Raw genomic sequence first — 14,835 nt, 5'->3', positions numbered from 1 at the left:
ACTTGTATCTGACTTGAGCCGAACTCACCTGAGTAGTGGTTGGCTTACTGATTGTCTTTTGGATCTGCGCTTATGTGATTCGAATCAAGATTTCCCTACTAAGTCTGTCATCTTGATTCAACATATAGACAACAAACTATAATCATCTACCATTAATACAACAGTTTTCTTTTCTTCATTACCTTGTATGATGAAAAAACTGCATCAGCATCAATTATTATATTATATTATATATTATATTATATTATATTATATTATATTATATTATACTAATGTTATTAAATGTTACCTTACGTTACGTTACATTACATTGCGTTATATTATATTATTACTGTTGTTGCAATGTATAAGCTGCGATAAATTAAAATTGGATACTAATCTGATTGATATAGTAAAAATCATCAACTTAAGTCAACGTATCTAGCAAAATGTAGATTTAAACTTTATGCCTGTCGCAGTTTTGCATGGTCTTAAACCCAACAAAATCTTTTTAAAAATATCGGTCTAATCCATAGTTGATCTTTATACAACATTAACACTATCGCTGCAGTCCGTCTATGGAATCAGCAAGTCTAAGTGAAAAGTAAGCGTTATCAGAGCCGGTCTCACGTAAGACAAACAGGCGTGTAACAGAATTCACAAAGGTAAGCCGAACTTTGGTCGAGCTTAAATCAGTCTTCGATTAAGATGGATATGTACAATAGGTCATTAGAAATATGTGATACTTTATCCAAGTATATGAGCTGCAAAATGTTCGTGTCTTGCGATAATCATTCTCTGTCAGCTTTAGAAAGAATTCAACTTTTGTTTTACAATTAAGAGGCAGATGAGAAGGAAGCGAAGGTTGGAGCGACAATATTCTTTTCATGACCAGCATATTTAGAATTACTTTAAGATGCAAAATTTGCATCATAATATTTTCTGTTTGATATATGTTCTTGTTACATTTTTGCGTAAAATTCCATTTCTAAGGCTAAAGAAATCCCTACATCTTGAATGATCAATACATAAACTTACTTAAATTTACTTCAGAATGATAAAATTTCGCAAAACAAAACTCACATTCAGGAGTAATATGTTTTGGTGATGACTGACAGCATACATTATCGAATAGTGTCGTTGATTTCTTGTGTAATATTTGACATTTTAGCGTGGCACAGAGCCTAGAATGACGCGAAATGCTTTCAGAGTTTAACTGTATTGGCATATGTATCGCTCGCTGTTGAAAGAATGTGGCCTCTTTCAAATCTATGTGTGTCTCTTTCTGTCTGTCTTTACTGTCACCCACCCTGTAGAACCAAACGATGCACCATTGGAAATAATACAAGTGATTTTTTTTTCTATTTATAAAATGCATTATCATGAAACTGCACTGAGATCGTAACCAACTATGTATCATCATCTTTTCAGCTTTTAAATCTATTCCATAATAGAAAATAAGAAACCTTTACAAAACCGTATTACGTGTGATGTAGCTGAATTAGCTATGATATCTAAATAAACAACTTCAGGTTATTAGCAGTATCAAATCAATATTTTCTGCATACACATATAAAGACACAAGTATGTTCATTGCAATAAAGAAATGCGAACTTTAAACAATTACTAGCAGTTTGTGTCCATACATTTTTCAATAGCTATATTAAATAAGAACAAAGTATTGTTTCACCCCGTTGTTATATCTTATTTTTTGTAACATATCCAGACAGCTTATTAAAACAGCTAACTATTTAACACAGCTTATATGATAATTAAATAGATGGAGCATGCATTTTTCAAATTTCTGTTCTGACATATTCGGTGAGTATTATTATTTTATCGATCAATGAAACTTACAAAATATTACAAGTCTATGCCTTGCCAAGAGTTGTTAAAGGAACATCACTCCAGAAATTCTCATTTTTTAAAATATATTTTGCATGTATTTTTCTATGCTTGGTTTAAAATGTTGAAAAATCGTGAAGGTAAACTTGTGTTCAATTTAAAACAACACGTGTTAACGAAGGTCAGGAGAGCATGTGTTTACGGTTTTCTCGTTCAACGATACAGCTCACAAAAGGAAAATAATTTCAAGTGTCCTCTCGTCGTCTCGAAGTGGCTTATCAGGCGCAAATGGCAGATAGAGTGAGAGTGAAAGTATATGCTTGAATATTTCATCGATAATAAAAAACTGTTTACTGCTGTCGCCGATAGGAAGAAAGAGTTTTATATTAGCTCATGACTAACGCGGATTTCATATGCTATTTTAAAGCTATAAGTCAAGCATGTATACTGTTGTGTAATAGTTTCTTGGGGAAATTTTAAAAGAGCACCGAATGAATGATTACGCTATACCGCCCCCATCTCTCTCTCTTAAAAGAACAAAAATAAATTACACGTAAGTGGTTGTCGTAAAATTCTCCTTTTAATAACACATTGCGGGCCGTCTCATCTGAGCTTATGTAAAGCTACTTATTTGGTGTTAAAAGATGCGTACAGGGCCAACATCACTAATAGTTTCAATATAATCTGATAACATTGTAGGGGAAGACAGTGCAAAGGCTCCACCAAAAAGATAACGGATTTTTAAAAGGATCATTTTCGACATCAATAAAACTCTTTACTATGCGGTTTGTTACGTGTATTAGTTTATGTTAAGTAAAGTAAATAATATGCAAAGATACTATAACAAGCACATCTGCTTTTGATTTGTCTTGAGCAGTGGTATAGAAAACTATTTGAGGAATAACTGTACGCACACCAGATCTTGTCAAATAATACATCCTCTCTCAACCCTTTTTAAAGAGTTTCTGCATTAACCAGAACAATCAGCATTAGTTGCCAAACATTAATAATTTCTTTATTCACTCATAATGTTAAAACATGACAGAAATGTACAGAGATGTGAATAATTGGATATCAAACACTCTACAAAGATCTAGTCCATAGAGTAAACCCAATTCAAATTGGCTTGGAAATGCATTGGGTTAATTGTTAGGTTTAGGCGAATTACATCAAAAAATGAATAACGTTCTTTTCACTGTTATATATATATATATATATATATATATATATTTAATTGTATTGTTTGTTGGATTTTCTTAATAATTGTATGTTATATACATCTGTATTTGGTACTTAACCTTGTCTAAAATCAAGTTAAAAGTGTACATGACCAGGGGCATTTATTTTGTAAACAACATAATACATAACTAATATGTCTGTATCATTGGGGATTAAATATTCAGATCAGTATTAGTAGTAAACATATTTACTTAGATTTTAGTTAAAGATGCAGTCTTAATTCTGACATTAGAAATGTCCAGAATGGAAACTTCCTATTAGTTGACATAGTAATTTCAGAAAATGGTAATCGCCACCTAGGAAGATTAGAAGGTTATATAGCACAACAGAACATGTACGGTAAACAGCTGACATTACCGTAAGAAATCTGCTAATTCACTGTGTCACAAATTTTAGGTAGCCAACGTATGTGAGCATAAAATAAAAATAATACTTGCTTGAAACGAGTGAATAACGGATACATTTCATCTCGTGGGTGAAAACCTCTAGTATTTTCATCCACTCGATGAAATATATCCGTTATTCACTCGTTTTAAGCAAACATCATCTATATATAATCTTGTTTACCTAAGTATTCTTTCATGCCTTAACTTCTGAAGCAGAGTCAGTGTTATTATTGTGTGAAGTTTTCAATTTGGGCAGATTTATTTCTTCAAATTTGTATTCGCTGGTATTACAAAGTTCTCAATAATATTCTTGGACTAAAACTTTAATTTGGAATTATAGTGAATTAAGCACATCAACACATTCAATGCTGAAATTTATTTGGAATACAAGTGGAAACAAATTGGAACTTGATACATTTGGACTTTGATAGAATCTGTAGGACTTTTATTCATTATAGTTCACAATACTGTAAGTTTATTTTAAATGTTCACTTTGCATTCTAGGGAAATACATTATTTGTCAATTTACAAAACTTGTTGGTTTTCGTTCTTTCTTGTTCAAGACCATAAAATAGTAATATCATTCGTAAAATTAAAATATGAAATACATAAAGTGTTTGACAGATTATGTCAGGAAAAGACTATATTCAGTTTAGACTCATTTACTGAGTTAATTAGTTATGCTATTTAGATAATTTTTCTAGCTCTGAGAAATTTCAATAAAATTGTAGGGGTGCTTGGCTATATAGTTTTACTCTTAACCACTAGAGTTGTCACAAGATAACCGCACTTTTGTGGCAATATTCTGTAACATTGGTGGAATTGGTCAAAGATCACAGCATCGCAGTTTTGTGTGTGACATAAATGAATTTCAAGATGTACGAGATATGCACATTCGGTAGTAAACAGTTACACGTTTTATAATTTGTGCAGATACCATCTTTGTGTAATGTTCGGGTCACATCTTAAGCCCACCATTTAAACTGATTTCTTTAAATATGTTGCTCAGAATAATATTATATACCGAGATCAGATAAATCTTTTCCTTAAATATTGAAAGGCATGTAAGATACATATATTAACCGTTGCCGTATTAGACTTTGGTCCAGTATTTACAACACAACCAAAACTCTCATGCAAATCTAAAACTTCGACTCATTCAAAGCTCAGTTATCTTATCTTTTGTCACAAATTTACTTAGACGAACCAATAATTGATAAAATTGTTGCTTTGATGAGATAAATGTATATGCATTCTAATATTAAAAAAGTCTTATACAACTGATTAGTGAAGTAATCTAAGCAGAATACACTACATTTTTACAAACCTATTCCCAGAATTTCAATAGACCGATAACATTTTTATCATCATTCAGAGCGTGTCAATATTTAGACACAAAGAAGGAATTCAGCTTCATCACCAATCATTCATTTTGTGTGATTTACTTAGTTCCTTCTTTTTATTCATAGTTAAAATACGTTGTGAATACTTCTCCAGTCTTCGTGTGCCTTACTTTAAAAACGAGTTCTGTGTCGCCAAATATCAAGGACTGCTCATTTCCTTTGTCGTCGATTGTTTCACCTTCTGGCAGAGGAAAGGTGAACGTTCCTAGCAAACGGCATGATGGATCAGTTACAAACGTCGGAGACTTTTCCGTAGACGTATAGAGCTTACAGGTCACATACGCCTGGTCCGCACTTATTGGAAACCATTCCTTAGTAACATTTCGACCGATTTCCAAAGCTTCACCTATTTCCACATACTTGTAAAACACATCGTTGCATCTAGCTATACCATCGATGATTTTTCTTTTCTCTACTGGATGAATGGCGCTATTGAATTTCGGGGATTTTTTCTTTCCATATGTAAAACGGGCTATTCTTTTGGTAATTAATCTTGGGAAATGTCCCGCAATTACTGCACCTTTAAGGATCACGAGACCTCCTTCCTCGGGAATAATGATCGTTTTGTGTCTGAAATTGCTTCTGAATGCATCCCTAACCAGTTCACACTCTGCAAATCCGCCAGCCAAGAGTATTGTATCTATATTTTTTAATGAAGGGTAGGACAGCATTTCTCTCACATGATTAATGGTGTTTCTGATTGACTCATCAAAAAAACTGATTCCAACACTTGGATCGACTCTGAACTTGTCTCCTACCCAAGAAACTTTACCCTCAAATCCAGATCGAGAGATAGCGCTTTTTACATCACCCCCTTTGTCCTCAAATATTTTTATCATCGAAGGTGGCATCTTACAAGTAATCTTGCCGTCCATGCCGTTTTTTATTGTCCTCTTCTTCGCTTCGAATTCTCTGAGGAGATCTATGTAATCCGACATCTCCTTCCTCGCGAACTCCCGTATAACATCTTGACCCACGATCTTGCCTATAAATTCCAGGAAATTTTTGTCCACCCAAGTTCCTCCCCAAGGGCCACCAGATGCTTTGTACAGTTCTCCTAAAGATCCGTCTTGCTTCATTTCATGGACAGCAATGTCAACTGTTCCACCTAAAATTGTATAAAAATACCACAGACGTTTGCAATGTATACACTGCATAATGACTTTGGACAAAACTACTAAGGGTACTGTCATCTCGCGAATATTGCATTTTTCCTCCAACTCGTTCGGTCGCACAATCACAACTTTTAATGTAATTACTATATAAGGAATTCATAAAATGTATAATTTAATAAATGCACAGAACTTTGTTTATCACTTTTGCGAAGGAAGTTTAGATGATCAAAATTTATTTAATGTTATGTACTGAAAAATGAAACTTTTAACAAAACAAGAATATGTATATCTTATCAGTTTGTACCTAAGCAATTGTCAAATATATGAATTTTGTATAATCAAGTATGATTTTATAAAGTAGTGAATTAATATTTGTGTGCCATCCTAACATCTCACGACCACCAGATAATACTGCATGCATGTATGATTGTTTAATTTGCATTGCTTGCTAGATTTTTTTTTGTTATTCAAAAAATGCTATGGGTTATATAAAATTGTATTTTGTAGCAGACCTTGTCCAAAATCAAGTTCTTTGCCTACCTGACCAGAATCTCTGTTTATTAGTATTATTCTGTAAACAACTAATACAAAGTTTATATTTTTCTGTGGTTGTTGGTTAAATATTAGGATCATTATCTTGCTCTGAATTAACAACATTATGTTTACCATGTTCATCATTATAATTTTAGTAACATACTTTGTTTAATTATAATTTTGACTCTTCTGGAAATAAACTTATGTCCTACATCCTGGTTCTTCTTTTGTGTAATAATTTGGATAAGCTTTAATACTGATGATCTAGAAATTAAGATCATGAAACATAGTCAGTCTTATTGTTTTGTTCAGTATTTATTTTGGGCTGGAATTTATTTATTCAACTTATTTATTTAGTATTCATTCGAAATAAACAGTGCTCGTCTATAATAATAATATTGTTCAGAGACATTAACTTGGAATTATAGTGAAATCAAACAAGGAAACTGGTTTATATTACCGTGATTCAACAAAAGACTGTTGAAACATGATTACAATTCATGTCATTGGTACAATAGTATACATTAGAATATACATTAGAATATAGACTACTACAGATACATCAACACGTGGAATTATTTGTAATACTACTAAAATTAATTCAGAACTTTATTCATAAGGACTTGTATTAGAAAATATAGGATTACTTAGGATTTAATTTGCAAGACTGTAAGTTAATGTTTACATTTTCACTTTGAGTTCTAGGGAAATAGATTATTTGTTGAATTTTACAAAATGTGTTGGTTTTTGCTCTTTTCTATTACTTAAGTTCTCAGTTTAAGACCATAGAATCGTTATCAATGTATGTATGTATGTATGTATGTATGTATGTATGTATGTATGTGTGTGTGTGTGTGTGTGTGTGTGTACTGATGTATGTATGTATGTATGTGTGTGTATATATGTATGTATGTGTGTATGTATTTATGCATGTATGTACGTATGTATGTATGTACATACGTATGTATGTATGTATGAATGTACATACGTATGTATGTATGTATGTATGTATGTATAATATGTATGGGAGTAATTAAATAAATCGACCCCGTTTGAATAATGACCACCGGATCGAAATTTTATACAAAAAATGACCCCCGGTAAATAACACTGGTCTACAGCCAAAATGCTTCTGAAATAAATGTAATCAAACATTACTAATTCTGGGTCACTGAGAACGAAAATAATGCTTAAAAGTGTTGATTGGCTCTAGTTTTAAAGATATGATACTGGGTCAGTATATACGATCCTTGGCTTGGGAATGGCGGAGGGCAAGTGAGCTATAAAGGGAAGGAATAACAATTTAAATCAGAAATAACTAAAATACATCATTGACTGAATCTATTAATAAATCTATGACTGGGTTTAGACAGTAGTTTTTTTAAACAAAACAATGAATGATGCAATCTGAAGCTGGTATTGCGTCATACATGATATGAATTGCATCATGTTATTCCTAGATGTCATGCAATCGTAACTAAGCTTACATCAAGCTGTTGAACAAATCGCCCTATATCAGCTCTACAAATCATAGTGTCGTGCTCTCTTATTTATCAGTGTTTGATTTAGCAAAGGGACACATTTCTCCTTAGCCAAAGTGAGCAGTCATGCCTCGTACTTGTGTGAACAATGCAGATAAATTCTGCTATGTTTGTGGTTAAGAGAAATTTTCATCACAAAAGCGCAGTATAGTCACTATGGTTAAGAAAGTCTATCCCATTTATTTTGGCTACAAAACTGTAGATCAGGACAAGATGTGGACCCCACTCATACGTTGCAACACTTGTGCAACAAATCTTCGCCAGTGGTTAAACAGGAAAAGGAAATCTATGCTTTTTGCCAACAGATCATATCAGAAATTATTACTTCTGCATGGTTTTTGCCTTCAGTTGGGAAAGGTGTGTCAAAGAAGAAAAGGTGAACTGTGCATTATCCAAACATTCCATCAGTTATACGACCAGTACTGTTCGTTGATTCATCGAAGACGAGTCTTAAATCTGCTTTTTTGCATAATGACAACGTTTTGTCATCAATTCCAGCTGGCTATGCAGTCCATACGAAGGAAACCCCTGAAAATATGAAACAACTTTTGACGTGCATAGACTTTGACCAACAACAGTGGCAGATTTGTAGCGATTTGAATGTTCTTGCTCTCTTGCTTAGCCTGCAGACCGGATACACAACGTACTGCTGTTTTCTCTTCGAATGGGATAGTCGTGCGAGAGTTCCCACTGCATCAAGAGAGATTGGCCACTCCGACAGCTCTTACTGCCTGGGAAAAAAGTGTTCAGCATCTACCACTTGAATCAAGGAAGATTTTGTTATCAACCTTGCACATGAAGCTGGGTCTGATGAACAACTTTGTCAAGGCCATGGACAAAACACAAGCAGCTTTCAAGTACCTCCGTGGAGAATTTACAAGATTAAGTGAATCTAAGATAAAGGAAGGTGTCTTAGTTGGCCCTCAGATTCGTGAACTTCTTCGAGATGATGCATTTGAATGTGCACTGCTTATCAAGGAAAATACGGCATGAAAAGCTTTCCAGTTAGTGGAAACAAATATTCTCGGAAACAACAAGGCAGACAACTACAGGGAGTTGGTGGAAAACCTCATCAAGGCATACAAAAGCCTTGGTTGCAACATGTCACTAAAGACACCTTTTTTGCACTCTCGTCTAGATTTTGTCGACCGAACTGCGGAGCAGTGAGCGACAAGCACGGCCAGCGATTTCACCAGGACATTACAACAATGGAGAAACGCTATGAGGGCAAATGGAACCCATCAATGCTTGTAGACTATTGCTGGACAGTGGCAAGAGATGCTCCATTTAAGAATACAATAGACAAGACAAGCCAAGAAGCGCCGAGTAGACACTGAATAAGGATTAAATCTTGTACTAATATATACATAATAGTTTTTGAATAAATTTGATTTATATAACCCTTTTGCTGTTTTTTTGTGTGAAAGTGTTACATAAACAGGGCAGGTGAAATATTATTATGTAAAATCATCCTTAAATACATGAAAAACCTAGGTTTACAATTTGTGATTATAACTCTACTATTAATATAACAACATAGACGTAAAATGTAAAAACTTATTTATCTTAGAAACAGTAGCCAATCAGATGTTTTAGTTGTCATATTTGAATTCAGCACATCAAAATCCATAATAAATAGCACATTTTATCTCTGAAGCAAACAACTTCTAAACAATTGTAGCCTAGTGTAATTTATATAGAATAACAACCACCCAAGGAATAAAATATTGACCTCCCCCATATAATTTTGACTCTCCGAGGGGGTCAATGTTTTATACGTTTTAGATTTATATGTATGTAGAAGAATGATCCTCGGTCAATATGTTTTGCAAATTAATAATTTTGTTTATTTTTGTCTGCAATGACCTATCATCTCGCTCTTATTTCTAATATGGCACAAGAAATTTAGAACATTAAAATCATCCTGTGTAACTCAAGACCAGGAAAAATGTTTTACGGTCTCCACTTGAAACTTTATTATGATTGTGGTTGGTTGAATTTTGCTTTACATCATCTGATATATATATATATATATATATATATATATATAATATATATATATATATATATATATATATATATATATATTGGATCATAGGGAATATCATCACGTATATGCCGTTCTTGAAATGAATGGAAAATATCATGCGACTTTAAAAGATAACGATGAAAAAGAAACTTCAGAAGGAAATGCGGTGCATTTTATATAGAAAACAATCAACTTCTGTCTCGTGACAAGAAAAATGGACTTAAAGTAATACAAAAGAAGGACGTAAAATAGTGATTTTGAGCGTACACGGGAACATGGTGGGGGGGGTGCACACTTTCAGGCTAACCTTGGGTATTTACATTATGCCTCTTATAGATGATGGATTGTATTTTCAGTTTAGAAGAGTATTCATAAAACATACTATAGCGCAATAAGCGCTCAATGTTGAGCTATTTTGATCACATGTCGCATGTCCTCGTCGATGTTTAGCTTCAAAAGACATCTTTTTCTGGAACTAATTAGGCAATTGCTGAAAGTATGGCCCTCTTTTATGTTTGTACAAATCATGAATTCAGGTTGTCATGGCAACAGAAAGAAAAATATTAAAAATCTCTTAAACTGTTTTAAACTGCTTGTATAAGCGTATATGCACAACTTAAAAAATCCTGTCTGAAACTACTTGCTCAAATTCAAAACAGTGTCTCAGAATTAATGTTTATGTGATCCTCTGTCAAGATTGATCAAACCGACTTGATTGGTTGAAAAACAAGGCCATCAGGTATGCTGCTTATCTTCTGAATATATTTATATAGAAACTTTCAACTAACGATAGAGGCCGCATTGATCTAAACATGCTAAAAATGTTTATATGAATAAATCTCCACTTCCTGTTGAAAAGGGGTTACACTGATTCCAAAACTATGTCACTTGGTCAAATGGAAGAAAATCCTTATTACCTGAACAGGGGCAACACTTGTTTTCTGATTTGCATTGGTGGTGGTTCTTCAATTGTTGTTTACCATCACACTTTGAACATCTCATTTCGCAAGACAGATAGTTTGATTATTATAATGATTATATGATGAATAAGTTAAATATATTCCGATTAAATTGTAAAAAGAGCATTATATGATGATTGCTTTACTAATGTATACTGTATTATTTGCATATATATGCTTTGAAAGGCCAATGGATCAGTACTCGTTATATTTAAGAATGATACTTGTTATCGTCATCACATGTAAGCACATGTATTTGTTTTAGTATGATACATATTTATGAATTATAAATAGCTTGATTTATTTACATATTATGTAACCATTTAAGTTCATGAGAGCAAATTGGACTTTTTTCAGTAATAGTCAGTTTACCTGACTGATGTAATGATATTTACAGAATTTGTGTGGTTACAAAGATATGAAGATATTTAAAGTATAATGTACCTAATTATTATTTTAGTATCAAAGGGACTGGAGTGGCCCGCTGGATAGCGCGGTTGACTTGAAACCGGACGACCCGGGTTCAAGCCTCTCCGGTGCCGATGAGATTCGCCGGTGTATTCTTAGGCAAGAAACTTTCCATTAGCCTCATCCGTCGGATGGGGACGTAAACCGGGCGTTCTATAATCCAGGCACGTAAAAGAACCATAACAATCAATTCGATAGTAAGAGTAGAGCAGGTTCCCAGATTCTTCCACTCTCTCTGGGGCGGCTCTAAGTAACGTTTTGATGAGTATGTGGCTTTTGTGAATCATGAATTGAGTTATATCCCAGAGATGATATTTTCTGAGGTGGACATAGATGAGTATGAGGATCATCAAAGGAGGACATATCACGGTCACCATAGGCCAGCGCAGAGATATAAGTAGCAGTACCATATCAAGAATAAGTTAAAGCGATTTAATTTACCAGCATCTGAGCGAGATTAGTGTTTTTTCAGTTGCCGAATTTGGTGACGAGAGTGTGGCTTCCAGGTCGTAAGAAAGTTGTCAAGTTTTATTACGAGTTTAAGCGTATATTTGAGGTGATGGAGCTTCCATAGCATGCATCGAAGTGCAGACCAGTCTCTGGTACAAAAGTCTCAGAAACATACGACAGAATTATTTCGGAGGCGTTAGCGCCTCATGCGATCAGTTTGAAAGAGAGGTCAGCGCCGCCGTCAGAATCCACGAGTTAAAGGTGTCAGGAGAACCAAACCATTTGACGAGAGATTTTTGCCTTTGGTTGAGAGCACTTCTTTGATTCTGAACATGTTCTGACTGGTTTACTGTAATTCCTGCTCGTAAAAATACATTCAGTGGGTTCTCCTGAGGCATCTTTAAGCATGTAGGTGACTGGGATGGTTTATTTGATTGTATCTACTTTGAATACTTCATCGATCCAGCTGGGTGTATATCCTTATTTGAAGGTATTTTTTTCTTCTTCTGCTGATTCTGACTCGGTCAAATACTTTTAATTTATGTCTAAAAACAAGGCTATGTGAACTCCTGCTTATGGTGACCCGGTGAGGCTTCTGCTGTAGACATTTTAATGCTTGGATGCTATCCTTGATGATAATAATCAACGATCTCTGGTTAAAAAATCCAAGTATATGTTGGTGTTATCGCTGGTGAATCTTTTCCACATGCAATTTGTTAGAGTTCTTTTAAATCGCTCGACGACAGCGGCTTTGGATTGATTTTGTGTGCTGTTCATATCGATGTTATTTTTTAAGCCAGTCTCACACTTCTTTTGTTGTAAAATTCACTGCCGTGATCGATCCATATTTTTTTAGGTTTGCGTTTTCCCACCACTTTATTCAGCGCCTCAACGATAGAGTTTCCCTTTTTGTTTTTCAGAGGAAACACCCATGCGTATTTGCTAAAGATATCGATAACCGTCAGTAAATACAGAAATAATCGTTATATGCTTTGTAATATCTCATGTTCACCAGATCGGCAGACCATATGTCGTCTACCTTCACAGCAAAATGGACGTGGAAATTCTTGCGAGCAAGTTTGTGAAGTTCGTCAGCGAGCGTCGTCAACGCTAACGTTTCTGAGACAGGTCTATCTGTCAGTGGCAACTTTACAACAGCCCCTGGTTTCACACCGATACCGAGATTATGTTTAGCTCCTATGATTTCACGTATCAGAGCACGGTCCACTCGTTCCCTAAAACATTTGGGTTTGAGTTCCTTTAAGTCCCTCAGCATGATTTGATCACAGCCTGCCTTATCGTCGGGATGATCTTTGTACCAGATATCATGATGCACGACAATGATATTCACACTGTTAAAAGGCTCCTGACCAGGCAGAAGTTGATCCTTGTCAACGAGTTGGTTTTCTATTGGATTCCATGATACGATGTATTTATGTTCTGGGTATATCCATCCTACGCGTGGCCTTTGAAGGTTTCCGATCAGTTTATGGATGCTCATAGCACCACCTATGATCTAACGTTTACAATCTCCCACACATAGATTTCGTTCTATCCGATGGTCTTTGCAGCTAGTGTCCAGATCTTAGCGTCTGCAGTGATAATGTTGCATTTTTATACATTGTCGTTGACGGCATGGCGGACAACTGTACTGTCGGCCATGATGTTGCTGCCCGACCCGTCACAAACTGTGATATTTTGTTTCCACATATCTTGCAGAACGACTTGACCATTATACGAGTATATTTAGTGTCCACCTCTGTAGGGTTTTTACTACGCGTTCTAGTTTTATACTCGAGACACCACGAGTCCATGATTGGATTGTTGTTGTATTATATTTTACCTATCCACAAAATCACCTGGAAAGGTAATGCTTAGTGACATCACTGTTTCTACAGGTGAATCTCTGCTGGCTGTAAAAAAAGTACTATCTACAGGTGTTGTTAATGACATCATGAAGCTGTATGGAATTATACACAGCACCACTTGTGTAATCAACGTTTCGGGCCACTTTGTTGCTTGCAGCCGTGTTCATGTATTGTATGATTTAATCAAGGGGTGGTAATCCTAAAGACTCGAAATATTCCACGTCACGCTGCTGCGGATAGTTATACACAGCCACCCAGTGAGTTCCCGATCCATCGTAATAATCCTGAAGATTAATCACACAGCTTTCGCAGGATCTTATTCTGTCTGGCAACTGATCCTTAGAACACAATCCATGGAAAGTTTAAATAATTGCGAGTTTGTTTATGTCAAAGTTGGACAGCAGAAGGCTTAATTGATCGTTTTTTATTCTGGCAATTTCAAAGTCACAAAATCCCCTGCCTCTCCGAGCACGTCCCCTGCTGAAGTTGAATCTCCTACGTGTGGTTCTGGACGCTGAAGTCCTCTTCCAAAACCAAGAATGGATGGAATGAGAGTCTTTGCGAGACCTGCTAGCAATGGTGAGATAAATCCTCCTTGTTTTGAAATCTGAGACAACTACAATTTGAGAAAAAGTCCTTTCTTAGCAGCGGAATGTTTTTCAACAGAGGTGGCCTGTCTATGATTCAGCATAAGTTTATCAGTCCTGTTAATGCTAAAGAGTTAAGTATAATGAATATCGCTCTCTAATGCTGTGCTGTGGCGACAGCGTTAATCCTATTGGTACGTGCGACACTGTTTTGCTGTATATAACACCAGATGATTTTGCTTTTTACGCCTCAATGCTGACAGCAGTGCGTAATCGACCACGGTTGAAATAGTCCGCCGATGAGGTGAGGAAAGCACATTTTTGACGGCCGGAAACTCCCTTACCCATCAACGCTTTTTGTGTGGCTCCAGTAACGGCTGCAGCAGCTTTTACGCGACTCAGTGGAAGCAATAGCGTACATACTAATTTAGG

General features: G+C 35.2%; 1 protein-coding gene across 2 annotated transcripts in view; it reads right to left on the bottom strand.

The window, feature by feature from the left end:
- Positions 1 to 3,810: 3,810 nt before the first annotated feature.
- LOC149780712 (heat shock 70 kDa protein 12A-like) overlaps positions 3,811 to 14,835 on the bottom strand; it is an 84,936-nt gene continuing 73,911 nt past the window's right edge. For both annotated transcript variants that reach the window (XM_089937765.1, XM_089937764.1), the window contains exon 5: positions 3,811 to 5,960. In XM_089937765.1, the coding sequence (XP_089793891.1) occupies positions 4,909 to 5,960 (1,052 nt within the window). In that variant the 3' untranslated portion in view covers positions 3,811 to 4,908. The remainder of the gene's footprint in view (positions 5,961 to 14,835) is intronic.

The sequence above is a fragment of the Sinohyriopsis cumingii genome, chromosome 16, assembly GCF_028554795.1.
Source record: "Sinohyriopsis cumingii isolate HCF-2022 chromosome 16, ASM2855479v2, whole genome shotgun sequence".
Lineage (NCBI taxonomy): Eukaryota > Metazoa > Mollusca > Bivalvia > Unionida > Unionidae > Sinohyriopsis > Sinohyriopsis cumingii.
The sequence above is the reverse complement of the archived record's forward strand: the minus strand, read 5'-3'. Positions and strand labels throughout refer to the sequence as shown.